We start from the raw sequence: 15,106 nt of genomic DNA on the forward strand, positions 1-15,106 counted from the left end.
TTCCCTCACTGGCGGAGGGCCGGGCGAGGCTCGGTGGAAACAGCAGCCGGGCCGAGCGGGGGTCAGCCCCGCCTATCCGGCCGGCAGGAGACCGACGAGGTGGCTTCCTTGTTTGTTGATGCGCGTGTGCCTTTTTTTAGGACTCTTATGCAAATGTCGTTGCCCTTGCACCGAGTGCTGGCTTTCAGGGAAGTTGGTAAGGCAGAGTGCATGGGAGGCAGTACCTGTCAGCTTCCAGCCAGCTGCCTTGGCCTAGCACAGCTAGCCGTGAAGTACGTACAAATACTTAAGGATTTTATGTGAGCAAATATGCTAAAATGAGCAGATTTAGTAAGACTGAGCCATTTTTGTGTGTTTTCCTAGCTTGCAGGTCATCCCACCTCCCACTTTTGCTGTCCTTAGCTTTAAAGTGAGAAATTTGTTAACTCTCAGATGGGCACAACAGGGCAGGGTTTTGGGGAAGTCACATGTCCATCGTATTCTGTAAGTGTGCGAATGCAAGTACTTGGTCAGAAGAACAGGAATGGGGTACCTCACTATACCCTGCTTTGTTCCTTTGGTACTCAACGACAAGAAAGATTAGTCAACCAGTTATTGGGTGGAGGTGATACTTACCCACTGAACTTCAAATTTCATAACTAGGTGTCTTTTTGAAGCTCCCTGTGTTCCTTTTCAGAGAGTTGAAGACTTCCAACAGATGACTGTAGCCCTTGTCTGAGGCTTCTGACTAGCATTCTAGAATAGTCTGTCCTGGTTGTCTTAGCCTTGGTGAGATCGCATGCTCTCCCAAGAGCCACCTCGTCTCTTCCTAATAAATCCTGAGTTGTGGTGCACCTAGCAGAAAATGCTATGAATATATAGAAATATTAAAACATTTTCATCTGTTCTTTTTATAACTTTAACATTTACAGCGTATAATTCTGCATCACTTAGCATCTTAAAATTCCTTCTCTTTTTGCATTTCTGTGTAGAGATTTTACTAATTCTGCTTATTTCTGTTGCTTGAAGGTTGACATCTTGGCCTTGATTCTTTGTGTCTTGTAGTCACCATTCTCCTGCGCTGGGCCTTGAAGTGGCGTCATTAGTTTCTTGTTGACTTTTTTTCTCTCCTTGTGTTGTCCTTACTATCTGCCTTCGTCAGATGCCATTCTTCCTTCTTGATGGAATCTTGGTAGATTCTATCCAATAGAAGAATTTGTTGTTTCCTTTTCATTGATCTTAAGTGGTTTCAAGGGGCTACTCCTGAAGCAATTCTTCATCTGTTCTTGTTCAACTTCTGGTGAGTCTGCTTTCCTAAGAATCACTGAAGTAACAGTTCCCCTTGATCTTGAGGAGAAAGAAGAAAAAAAAAGTCACTTCTTCCAGTGCTCAGTGTGGGATAGATTTAGAGCTCCTCTTAGTGGTAGGATTTTAACAGCGCACCGACAAATTCTACTTCAGGTCAATATTAAAATGACTTTTGATACTGATCTCATCCCAGAGTTGATAGCTTTCACAATTGTCTTTTTGTATTTTACACAGTTTTATTCTTGAAGAATCATAGAATTGTTTTGGTTGGAAAAGATCTTTAAGGTGGTTTAATAAATTAAAACATTTTTAAAATCTTGAATTTGCAGTGTAAATAGATGCATACCCCAAGGGAGTGAGAATATCCTCACTCCTCGGTTACATTCACCCTATTAGAATTCAGGAGTAAAATGGCTTGGGTGTGATGTAGATCCCTTCAAGAGGTTTGATCATTCCAGATCATTCAGAAGCAGCTCTCTTGAGCAGTAGATTTTTCATTCCTCTTAGACATACAGGCGGACAGAACATGACAATATATGGGGTCCCTGTGCTTGACACAAGGTCACTCCTGCTTACCTAGAGAACTGATGTTAAACCACTGCAATTAAGTGAGCTAGAAACTTGTTTGCTGTGCAGGATAAGGTAAGTTAAGGTTAAACCAATATAAAAACATTAATGAGGGCAAACACACAGAGTTTTGCCTGTTGACCTGATTCTGTGCAGCATGTTTAGCTAGGCCAATTTAACTTTGTGTATACAAATCAATTGCACAATTTCAGAGGTAATGCTTTACGTGTTAAAGGCCTTCATGGTAGCTTCAGGAAACTGGCGCGTGTCTAGCCTGATATAACCTTGGCCACCACAGCCTAGACTTCTATTAATAGCAAGGGAATCAAATGTGGAGCCTACTTACGAACTTCACCTACCATCTGCCTGCTCAGATAAAATTTAGTGTAGACTGTACAAGAATATTATAGTAACAGTTTCTCTCTGTTGGTTCTTGTTATCTGGCCTCTATGTTCAGAGGTATTTTTATTTGATGCATCTCGAAAAGTACTTCTGATGTCTTATTTAACTGATCAGCTGTAAAATAAATCTCTCCAGCTTACTGTCTGGAATATATTTTTATTTCCTTGAGGGTGGCTAATGCAAATATAGAGATGGTTTGGTTGAGAGCATAAGGATATATGTGTTAATCTTCTATTACCAACTAAATCTGTAATTTACTTTTTAAAGGTAACTGAGTGTTAACTTTTTATTTCTGATTACTTTATATAAGGAAACTGGAATGTAGTGTAATAGAGGAATGCTAATTTGCTTTAGCTACCTTGTGTAATTCTCATTTGGTTTGAAAAATCAGGTTGTCACACTCTCAAACCTTTTGATTCCCATGCAAATTTCAGTGTTTTTGCTGATTAAGTTAATTGCAGTTGGTCTGATCTACTAGAATGTAATTTAGACTTCAGAAAATGTCCAAGGTTGTAAATGTAGCTGTTTGTCAAAGTTTTAAAAACTAGCTGTAGCAAGGTTTAATAGAATTGAAGATCCAGTGGTATCAGTAGGGAAAATAGTTTGTAGTCGTCTCCCATATGGTATCTAGTCATGGGCAAATTTTGCAGCTTCATCAGAGCTAATTAATACTGTTTTGAAGAAGGCAAACTATTCAGTTCTAAAGCATTTTTAGTAGACATATGTTCATAGTTCAGCAAGCAAGTTCATCTGTTGGAGGGAAAAAAACCAAACCCATGCAGTTGGATAGGGGGAAATTCAACTTGGAATCATTTTTGGTTGGTAGGTGATCTAATGGAAGTTGGTATTTTTTTTATAAAATAAGCTTGAAGAAAGCAATATGCCGTGTGGTTACAATAGGAGTGTAACTGGTCAATGGTCTGTTTCTGATGAGTACCACCTTGTTTCTGTGGCTGCCTTATTCTGATTCCTCTTTAAGTCTGTCCACAACAACCTGATATACTAGAGAGTCTCTACACTTTGGCTATTTCATTTCCCTGTGTCCTGTTTCTAAGTATGCCTCACTGTGTGTTGACTTATTTGTTAAATTAATCATGTGGGAAGCAGATGTTTTAGTGCTGTATTACAGTACAAAGAGAATAATATATCATCAAGAGTTGTACATCCTGAAAGGCAAAAAGGCAGGTTAAGAATTTCATTGAACAGACTTTTGCATTGATGTTTGCTGTGTATTTGGTAGTTATGGCAACCGATGGCTCCATTGACACAGTGCTGCCTTCTCCTACAGCTTATATCAAAGGGTCTAAAAATTATCAATTTCTACTTGTGATGGTAGGCTACTTCTTTATTAGTAGGCATGTGTGAAGTACAACGATAGATTATTTTTTTTAAGAAAGGTACCTGTTACAGATTGATGTTATATGCTGTGTGTTCAAAAGCTCTTTCAGGTACCTACCTCTAAGCTTTCTGCAGTCTTATCTCTAATGATCCATACTTATCTTTCCATTTAGCTCTCTGTTTTAGAGTGTACACATCGGAATACATTTCATGAAGCTACACTCCATATCAGACTTCTCTCTCTCCTCATTTTTTAAAATTTTATTGTGCCTCTCTTGTGGACTGATGGATCTGTTGGGTCTACTGTGATCCCTTATGAAAAGGCTGGAAAGTTCTCTTTGCCTTTTCTTGCTGTCAAAAAGGTATAAGACATATATTCTTAACTTCTGGATTGCTGATTTTCTCTTGCTTTTATTTATTTAGAATTGGCTCCATTTTTTTCAGTGCGTTGAATTTTTTGCAACCAGTAAGTATTAAAGAATTTAGTTAAATTTAAATTTTGGACAGTAGATACTTAGTACTGCTGACTTTTGCTGCTCTGTCGCCATATCCTTCTTTCCTTCCTCCTGACTCAATTCATTATTTTATCCCTTTTCAGAGGCGCTTCCTTACAGAAATTAATTTCAATGGAATTAGCCTTGCTGTGTTGCTTGGGAGCTGTGGAAGAATACCATTTATCAATATATGGAAGACAGGACTAGATGAAACAGCCTCAAGTTGTACCAGGGGAGGTGTAGATTGGATATTAGGAAAAAGTTTTGTACTGAAAGGGTTGTCAAGCATTACAACAGGCTGCTCTGGGAAGTGGTTGAGTAGTCATCCCTGAAAGTATTTTAAAGACATGTGATGTGTAAGGGACCTGGTTTAGCGCTGGAGTTGGCAATGTTAGATTAGTGGTTGGACTCAATGATCTTAAAGGTCCTTCCAATCTAAATGGTTGTATGATTCTAATCTATTCTGTTTCTTTTACCTGCTGATGCTAAGTAAGAGCAGAGGACCTTTTTCCTATTCTAGACTTGAAAAATATTTAACAAATAGAGTGACAAAAAAGAAGTTTGCTATTGAGAAAAGCTATTATTAATAGTTAAACTTTGGATGTATTCTGTGCATGTTCATCAGTCAAGTTCTCTTGTATCATCTTGGGTTGTAGCAGCTGTGGTCCACTTAAGATCAGAAAAGTCAGATCTGCCTGCAGCTGGGTTCTGGGACATACAAGTAATAACTATTTTATTTGCAATATGTAGATTATGTGGTTATTTTATGGGGTGTCTTGCAATAGCTGTTTAGTGTACACGTAGCATATTGCTGCTTCAAGGTTATCCCTTCCAGTGTGACACTTACCAAATGTATTCTTTAAAAGTAGACAAGATTTCAGTTTGCTAGGTTCAGCAATGCAGCCTCAAGGAGGGAGGAGTGCTTTCATGGAGCTTCTCTAAAGTAGCTGAAATAGATGCTTTATCAACAGGCTGAGACCCCTAGACATCGACAAGGAGTTTAGCCTCTGGGTGTTACGAAACTATGTAGAAACGTCCTTGTGTTCAGCATTGTTGGGCTGGTACAAGTAGCATTCTTTAGGATCTCTAGCAGCTCCATGCAGGTTCTCAGTACTGCTTAGTATCTTCATCAGTGACATAGGCAGTAGTATTGAGCAAGTTTGGAGACAACACCAAGCTGAGTGGTGTGGTTGTCATGCCTGACGGATGGGATGCTGTTCAGGGGGATCTGGACAAGCTTGAGAAGCGGGCTCATGTGGACCTCGTGATGTTCAACAAGGCCAAGTACATGGTCTTGCACCTGGGTTCAGGCACCCCCCCAGTATCAATACAAGCTGAGAGAAAGACTTAGGGGTACTGGTAGATGAAAAGCTGGATATGAGCCAGCAATATACACTCTCAGCCCAGAAAGCCAGCTGTCTCCTGGGCTGCATAAAAAGAAGTATGGACAGCAGGTCAAGGGAGGAGATTCTGCCCCTCTGCTCCACTCTGGTGAGATCCCACATAGAGTACTGCATCCAGCTCTGGAGTCCCCAGCACATGAAAGATGTGGACTTGTTGGAGTGGGTACAGAGAAGGACCAAGGCTGAGAGAGTTGTGGTTGTTCAGCCTGGAGAAGACAAGTCTTCAGGGGACACATTGTGGCCTTTCAGTAATTAAAGGGGGATTTTAAGAAGGGTGGGGACAGAGTTTTTGCAGGGCCTGTTGTGATACGACCAGGTGTAATGGTTTTAAACCAAGAGGATAGATTTAGATTAGATATAAGCAAGCGATTGTTTTACAGCGAGGGTGGTGAAACACTGAAACTGGTCGCCCAGAGAGGGGTAGATGTCCCATCCCTGAAAATATTAATGTTCAGGTTGGATGGGGCTCTGAGCAACCAGATCCAGTTGAAGATGTTCCTGCTCATTGCAAAGGGGTTAGATTAGATAGCCTTTGGAGGTCCCTTCCAACCCAAACCATTCCATTATTCTCTGCTTTTGTAGTCCTTTTGGCTACCAAGGACTTCTGGCTGAATGGATGGAGAAGTCTGAGTTATGCTGCCTGTTAGCTTGGCATGGGAGTTTGAATAAACCCATGGTCATATATTTCTGCTGGGTGCAACTCTTCAAAATCAAAAACTTCCCTATCTGATCTTCTGTATGCAAGGTACAGGAATTTGTGCTGGGATTCAGACAGACCACAGTAAAGAACCACAGTTACCATGCAGTAAATAACTATTGCCTCTGCCCTCCTCCCTACCTCCCTCTGATGTGAAGCTCAGTGTTTTGTATTGCTCCTTAGGATTCCACAGTAACAGTCATTTTTTGCAGAGCTTACTGTTAGGTCTCAGTCTTGGAAAGCAAAAGAGATTTCTGATCATTGCAGTGATTAAGTCCATCATGAGACACCGTCAGCTCACAAACTTGTCTGCCTTGATTGCTTTTAAGAATGTCTGTAATTAAGACTACATCAGCCTCTAGATTAGTTCCTCTAAGGTTTTTTTTTCCCAATTGTGTAACTGCCAAGTGATAGTTTTGTATTACTGCTTTTAGACCTGTGTCCTGGCTGGACACTATATGTGCCTCAGGAATAAGATTGTTTCCAGGGAGTCGGTAAGATACTCAGATGTCTCAATATACGTAACTTGGAACACGTAGAAGCCTAACCTCTTGCTTTATTAGTCACTGAACAAACTTAAAATGGATGATGGTTCTACCACAAAGCTTTTGCTGGTAGGGCCAGTGTGGTTTGAAGAACAGCACTCTAAAGACTGCGTTCACAAGATGTGACTGCTGTATATGTGGCCTTGTCTGAAATTGGCTTATTTATTTTACTTGTCTATTATTTTGTAGTGTACCTTTGGTGTATATTCAGTTTTAGAAAAACTGGTGTTTTGGAGGTCTGTGGAAACTGCCTTGTTTAGATTTGGGTTTGCCAGTGTTCAGTTTCTTTACTTTGATCCCACCAACTTCTAAAGCTCCTTTTATCCCTTTTGTGAAACCATCAGCTGTCCAGGATTCGAAGTTTGCTATGTCAGGGTGGAGTGTTATTTTTCTAGTACATATCTGATCTATGTGGAACTGTTGATGGACCTGTTGCCAATGGAATAAACATGATTTAGGAGCATGTTGCTAAAGAACTTTTGTATCTGAGATCTTTCTTAATGACAATATAGATTCAGAGTTCAAACCATTCTCCCTCATCACTTGCAGAATATAATGAATTTTTGATTTAAAATATAATATTGGAATGCTACTTGAAAGGTGCAGCTGATTTTGAACTATAGTATCGTCGGTGCCCTGCTCTATGGAGGGTTCTAGTAGTAAACATTTAAAATTATATTATATAGTTTCTTTACATTGAATTTATAGAGATAGCCATTTGGATATCACAGTTAAAAGGACAGTATAATGAACTCTGTTGCCTTCATCAGGATGCATTTTTCTGTTTGTGCAAGGCAGCTGCAGGGGTAATAGCTCTGGCATGACCTGTTTCAATTTTCTTGGGAAAATTTTCTTAGCCAGAAAGGTATTTTTGTTAATGCTGTTTTGGAAATTTGGTTTTTGTTTTTGAAATAGAAGGTACACTGTCGTGTGCTTTAAGGTAGGTAATTGATGGGACTCTGAAAGCAACTGTACAGGGAGATTGTATGTGAACTAATGGTTTGGAAAAAGTGAGGGCCAAGTGCAGATGGCTCTGATGAGGGCTCAGGACCAGGTATTCTATTTCACTGATCTGCTCTCTCAGACCTACTTTTGAAGTCAGCTGGGAATTCTGCTTTTTAAGTACTATGTAAGGCTAAGAACTATGAAAAATCAGCTACTGAAAATTATGAAATTAAGCATCCAGAGCTAGAATATGCACTGCATCCTAATTTTTCAATCTTTAGGTCCATATATGTCATGATTTAACCCCGCTGACAACTAAAACAACCATCCAGCCATATGCTCATTTCCCTGCCCCTCAGTGGGATGAGGCAAGGGAATTGAGAAGAAAACCAAAGGTAAAACTTGTGGGTTGGGATACAGCAGTTTAATAGGACAGAGAAGGAAGACAGTAATGATAGTGATAAAAGAATAAACAAAACAATTGATGCACAGCACAACTGCTCACCAGCCAAAGCTGATACTCATCTAGTTCTCAAGCTAACTGCCTCCCATCCCACCTCCCAGTTAAATACAGAGCATGAGGTCATATGGTATGGAATATCTCTCTGGCCAGTCTTGGGTCAACTGGCTGGCTGTGTCCCCTCCCAGCTTCCAGGGCGACCCCCAGCATTCTACTTGGCTGGCCAGTATGAGAAGTTGAAAAGTCCTTGACAATGTGTTATCAACATTGTTCTCATCATAAATCTAAAACACAGCACTATGCCAGCTGCTAGGAAGAAAATCATCTCAGTTGACACCAGGACAGCATTTAAAATATATATATATATATACATATATATAAAGGACTCAATGCTGCAAAAGAAGTTTGAATATAAATATTTTTTGTGGGGGCTTTTTAGCATTAACCTTCATGAACGTTGATTTGTAGAGTTGAGCTCTCATCAGTGCTTTCTTTAGTACAGTAAAATACTAAATTAAGTTCAAAGAACTGTTCCTTTTGTCAGCTGAAAAGGCTGCAGTTCCTGTTGAACAAAACAGTTAGAGACCGTACTCATACATGCAAACAGATGAATTGAGATCATTTTAATAATATCGCCATTAACAGTGTAAGGGCTTTGCTTTGCAATCACTGTGATATTTGGAAAAGCTGCACCAAAGAGAATGCATATTATATTTGTAAGTTAGCTAGCTGTAAGTATGTTATTGTACAAGCATATTTCCAATTGTGTGTAAATTGAGGCTTTTTGGTCAAACTAAGTAAATGTAATTCATACTTAGATGCTATTACAGTACTGTAATTATATCTCAGAGTATCCACTCTCTATAAAGACAATCTTTATGCAGCACAAGATTGTGTTAGTCTTTTGAATTACTTGTCAAAAAGCTCAAATTCAGCAACTTTCTGGGTCCGTTCAAGCATAGGCTCAGCTTCTGCTCCACTCAAAAGTCCATTCCTTCTCATTCTCACTGTATTTAATCATAGAATGGTTTGGGTTTCTAAGGGATTTCTAAGGTCTTACAATTAAAGCTGCCAAATCTACTGTTTCTGATTAACAGTGGATACTTGTATGATAATGAAACTCATTGTAGTTTTATCTACTATACAAGATGTTTACATCTGAGGACTAACAGAGAATAATAGAAATGCTTTTCTGCAGAGCTTCTTTGTCTGCTTTCTCTTTGAACTAGAGAGATAACTTGCTTCATTGAAGTGTGCTCAATGTAGTACTGAGCACCAATGGAGTGTCTGGTGACTCATGGCATGCCTCTCTTCCTGCTGGCTGTGAGGATAGGAATGACTTCTAAGAGTCTGATCTGTGATTTCTAGCCTCCTATCCTGGCCAAACAGCTTTGTCATGAAGGCTTAGGGACTGGAAAACTGTCCTGTAAAGGTGTTTGGACTTTTTTCATCTTGAGAAGCCATGAATTCTTCTGCCATATTTCACTGTCCTCCAATGTTGACTCTAGTGCATTTCCTGTGGAACTTTTCTGGTTAGAAGGGTTAGACTGACGCCTTTACTGTTGGCTTTGCTGCTTGTTGGAGTCATGAATAGCAGAAACACAAGTATCCAGTTCTGTATCTGAACTTTTCTGTATCATGCAGCTTCAAGAGCAGAAGAGCTCTTTATATTGTGATTATGTTAATAATATCTGATATTTTTTACTCCTGTAGCTGTCATCAATGTTGTTCTGCATTTTACAAATAAGGTACCAGTGCAGCGTGAGAAATGTCAGGAATGACATCTGAAGTCATGTGGGCAAGATTGCTTGTTAAAGCTCTGTTGTTTGTTGGGGTTTTTGTGGTTTTTTTTTTAATTGCAAGTTACTGTGTTCTCTCCTTTTGCTGAAATTAGCCTTGTCTTTTTGAGAAAAAGTCATTTCAAAGGTAGGAGACTGCACAGACGAAAACTAGACTATACTTTTGAGTCAGAGGAAAGATGATTCCTTGTAGAAATGTGTCAGTACTTCCATGTTAGGCCTTCAGTGAGTTAGGGGTTGACCATCTCTAGCTAATGAACTGGCATTTGTACTGAAATGCTCCTATACTTAAAGCTCATTGTAGTATAATAGTAAAGATATTTATTAAGACTGTATAGTACAAGAAATATTAAGCACTAAAGATTAAACAGGAACTATAGGCTTGTTGGAAAAGTATTTTGCAGTAGTGAAATCATGTAATAAAGCTTAGATTCAGGTGATCTGTCAGTTACCCAGTCTTCCGTTCCATAGTGAGTTGTATTTTTGAGCTTCTTCAGATAAAATTACGTCTAGTTTATATGCACCTTTCGTTACCCCGGTTAAGAGATGTCTGCCTGCTTCAAATAGTGGATTTCTGAGGTTTGATGTTACCAGGAGAGATTTAGAAAATGCTCATTTTTGTTGCCCATTGAATCACTATCTCAATAGTCTTGAGTGTTTTGAAATGTATGTTTAGACAGAGAATTCTTTAACAGAAGCTGTGGTAAGGAAGTTCTTTTAGAAGCCTAAGTGTTGGCTTTGCTGTTTGTGCAGCTGCTGTATAAGCCATTGGAGAAGTTTGTCACAGGTGTCTCTGCCCGTATAGGAAGTTTCAGCTTGTTTCTTCCTTGGCACAGCTTGGGATTCTGGCTCTTCTTCAGTTAAAACAGCTGTTGTTTTAACTCTGAGAATCTTCCAAGTCATTCTCTGGTATTTTGCTCAATATTTGTAGAAGTATTGTATTGTATTCTATAAAGGTAATAGAGCTTTGAGTAGGACAGAGTATTGGGAGTTCAGGATTGTGGAAATACCATATAGTGGCATGGTTGTTTTTCTGTAATTCAGCATAAAATGGAGTCTCATGGATGAGATTATAAACTTAGACTCAGTAAGATTTCTTCAGCCTGATTTATAAATAACAAAATCTGGGCATTAGCATTCTGGATCATTGCCCTTGAAATTAGTACGTCCAATAGCTAGTACAGTGGCAAGTCATGTCAGGAAGGACATACTCTGGGATCCTTAACACATGTGTGTCTAGCTGTTAGTTAAGAACAGCCACAGTGTGATGTTGGTTTCAGGCAATACCTTAATGCCACAGTCTTTGAACAACAAATACAGAATATGGGTCATCTTGCAAAATGATAATGGTGTTTCTAGTTTAAGGTTTAGGGCTCGGTATCTAGAAATCATTCCCCGTCTGGGACTGCTGTAATTTGTGTGGGGGACAGTGAAAGGATGTTTCCCTGCAGTGAATCAAATTTGGGTTCTTCCTTGATTTTTCCAGAACCTGTATGAAAAGAGTAATAATAGCACACTTTGTAAGTCAATAGTCCTTTCTTAGGAATCTCAAAAGAGGACATGATTCATATCCTGTAGCTGAAGGTTATGTTAGATTTGGGGTATTTAATCCATAGGCTGATTCACAAGTGGTATGCTGGCATAGGCTTCTCAGGGGGCAGAGCTGCTTCTTTTCTGTGGAAGGAAACCTTGTACTTGGCAGAAGCTGGGGTTCAAAATGACTTCGTGTGCATGTTTGTACTGTGGGTCCTTTAGTTTGTGATCATAACTAATGAAAATGTCTTCTGGCTTAATGCAAGGAGGGCACCGGTAAAACACTGCATAGTAATTCTTTCCTTGTCTTGTATGTCTTCACTTACTTTTGATGCTTTCTTATACAGATAGGGGTGAAGGGGAAACCAAATACCTTTAAGATAATAAATGAGGTACTATATTGCAACATAGATCAAGCCAGACACGGATTTATGGCAGTTCAGGTTTCTGTATGTGGATGACATAGAAGTGAAAAAGTGAATGACTTCATAAGTTCTGTCAGTGTCATGTAGAAAAGTGAAAACCATCCATTTGTGCATTAATTAACAAAGTTGTCAGTCATGACTGAGTGCTTTGTCAGACACTTTTCCCACCCACCCAAGGATGGATAGGCTGTGTCAAACTGCAAATAATCTGGCTAGTACTGCTCTCTTTTCTTTTTCTCTTCTTAATAAAGTGTCATCTGTAAGAACAAAGGAAAAGCTCTTAGTCTGTAGTCTGGTGAAGATGCTGTCCATTCTTGTAAAGATGCCATCTTAGTTGCTGGACTTGTATCATCCTTTTTTTTTTTTTTTCCCCTTCGTTGTCCTGAATTTGGATGCTGGATGCTTGCTTTGTGGCTTGCTTTTGTGTCCTTCTTCTCTTGGAGGTGATGCTTTCTACAGTATAAGCTTTTCTTCTTTGAGGACCATTAAAGCAACAGGCTCCTTCTGGGAAATATGGCATAGCAAGTATGGTGAAGACATGAATAAATTTAGAAAACAGTTTTCAGATTCAAACAAAGCTGAGTCTGTTTCTGGATCTTTATGTTGAAAAATTGCCGGTAACATCTAGTTAATCTTTCCAGTGAAGTTTATTCTGGTGTGATGTGTTTTAAGACTCTTTAGTCCTTGTTAGCTTCTTTTTTGACATAGGTAAGTAAGTCTTTGAGGTTGGCAAATGTTCTTTCCAGAAATAGATTGGGAGCAGAGAGCTATTCAGTGGCTCTTGAGTCAGGCTTATGTTAAGTCAGTGGGAAATCATTCTGTCTGCTCTAATGGGGTTTGGCTCAACCTCATGTCATTGTGCATTAGCCAAGCCTCAACTACTACCATAAAGGAATTCTTCAGAAAATAAATGTTTTCTCTTCTTTTTAAATGAAACAATTTTTGCAGGGTCTTTCTATCATCCTTTCCTAAGTAAGTCTTCATTGCTATACCTTTTAAAATAAATACTGATCCTGGAAACTCTTATGCCTTTGAAAATTGTGTTTATTAATGTCAGAAGTCACTGTCTGAATGAAGACTTGAAGAATCAGGCCAGCCTGTGATTATTTGATGGAAAGGAGAGGAACTGTTTTAGTTAGATATTTTAATTTCGGCTGTTTAGAAATTGGGAGGTATATCTTGATAAAGAAAAATTCAGTGTTGTTCTGATTGTTCAATGGAAGATGCTTCAAATGTGTATGAGAAGAAACTGGGGTGTTAGATATTTCATTTTTAGAAGGAAAGAAAAATTGGCAACTTTATAATTCTCTGGACTCAGAAACAAAATGGTTTTGAACATAGCAGTTGGAATTTCAGAATTTTCACACCACCTTTAATGTAAAAGTATATATTCACTGAAAAATGGAAAAAGTAATGGTTTTCTTAGTATATCTTAACTCTGCTGAGCTGTGCTTGGCTAACATTTTTCTCATCTGTTTTATAGGTTTTGTAAAAGACACCGGATTAAATCAAATCCAAATGTTCCATGTGTCCCAAAAGACTTGTTGATGATGTCAGAATTAGTTCTTCCACAGTTCATCTTTAGTCTTATTCAGCACTTAAGAGAGGGATATAATGAGCCTGGTATGTTTTACATTTGCATGTATCTAGCATAATTTACCATGCTGCTGTCTCTTGCTTTGCAGTCTGTGAAGTCACAGTACATGAATACATGAATGTTATCTATAGTTTATGTCATTGTATTTTATGCCTCTTTTCATAACCCAGTTACTGCCTGGCTAGGCAATTTGGTTTTGTTCTCTGCTGAAGAGCTTCTTAAATAGGTTTTAAGGGTTACCTAGCATTGTGTTGAGCTCTTCCAGAAAATGAATTTGGGATTCATTTGAAAGGTGTATGTGTGAATTTCAGAGCATTGTGAACATATAAATTAATTTCCTTTGTGGTAGTCATAGCTGTTCTGCCTTGTGATGATCTTGGCCAAATTATAGTACATTTACACCAGAAGTTCTTGTTATGTGGTTTTCAGCTCTTGATTTGCCATCAGAGAAAGACCTTCACAAAATCCTCCAGGTTTTGGAGCCTCATGTTTCCTTTCTAGAAGACTTGACCAAAATGGGAGGAGCAATGCGATCAGTTCTTACCCAGGTTTTGACTAGCCAACAGTACTACAAAGATCTTAGCTCTGGTATGTTTGTGTTATTTCTAAGAATTAATTTTTTCAAGTTATGAAAAACTTAAAAGACAAGATTTGTTTATCACTTCAGTTTCTGCATGTTTTTATTTGACTCTTTAAAACCCAGAGAAATGCATGTTTTTAAGGATAGTTTTTGTTGTTGATAGAAGGAGGGTGGGCTTGGGGTGTGACTAGAAACATTTATTACTGAGCCCTGTTCTTATCTTCTCTGTTCCAGATAATTGTATAAAGATACATTGTTTGAAAAGACTTGTTATAATAATTCCATTTTCTTTGAAGTGAACACAGCAACTTAGTATTTCCAAAATAAGGCTCATTCAAGCTTATTCAAAGTGGAATATGTCTACCTGATTTTGACATTTGCTCTCAGAGAGGCTACTAGAGGAGACCTGAATGGCAAAAGGCCATTGTCTATCCTGCACCTTTGTGCAAAGCCTTTTCTTACACACCCACAACCCCCCAGCCCCAAAACCAACACTTCTCATCCCCAATTATTTATTCCGTCCTGTACCAGATCACCACGAATCCAAAAATGTTGGGTAGTCACTATTAACCCCAAACCACTTACTACATAAATTTGATGACTTCTCTTTTCCTTTATGTGATGTATTTCCTGAGATAGAGAAGTGGGGAGAGAATGGGAAGTAAGGCAGTCTCACTCGTGGAGAATATGTGTGTCAGAGTAGGTACAGTTTCTGGATAAGGAAAGCAAGAAAGGGATTTTACAGCAAAACTTGGCCTTCTGACTTTGAATGCAAAAGGTGAATGCCCAGCTAAAAAGATGTTGTCATTTTTTTTTATGTTTTCCTTAAGCACTTGACACAATTTGCTCCTCTAAAGATTATTTTTCCTTATATAACAAATGTGGTGAGTTTCTTTTTTTTTTCCCAGTCCGTTACTTTGTAGAAAATTTTATATCCCAAGCATGCAGTGTGACTTTGTTTCATCAAACAGTTGAAATGATTACATTGTTCTGAATATTTTCTATTAACTGCAGCTGTCCAAACTTGAACTTTG

At 38.7% G+C, this 15,106-nt stretch overlaps 1 protein-coding gene across 1 annotated transcript in view; it reads left to right on the plus strand.

The window, feature by feature from the left end:
• The window catches only part of UBR3 (ubiquitin protein ligase E3 component n-recognin 3), a gene marked incomplete at its 5' end in the record, with an annotated part of 108,858 nt that overhangs the window by 640 nt on the left and 93,112 nt on the right, over nt 1–15,106 (plus strand). The window contains 2 exons of the mRNA XM_084265134.1: nt 13,379–13,518; nt 13,922–14,080. Of these exons, the coding sequence (XP_084121260.1) occupies nt 13,379–13,518; nt 13,922–14,080 (299 nt within the window). The remainder of the gene's footprint in view (nt 1–13,378; nt 13,519–13,921; nt 14,081–15,106) is intronic.

The sequence above is a fragment of the Gallinula chloropus genome (genome assembly GCF_964237585.1).
Source record: "Gallinula chloropus genome assembly, chromosome: 5".
Taxonomy (NCBI): Eukaryota; Metazoa; Chordata; class Aves; order Gruiformes; family Rallidae; genus Gallinula; species Gallinula chloropus.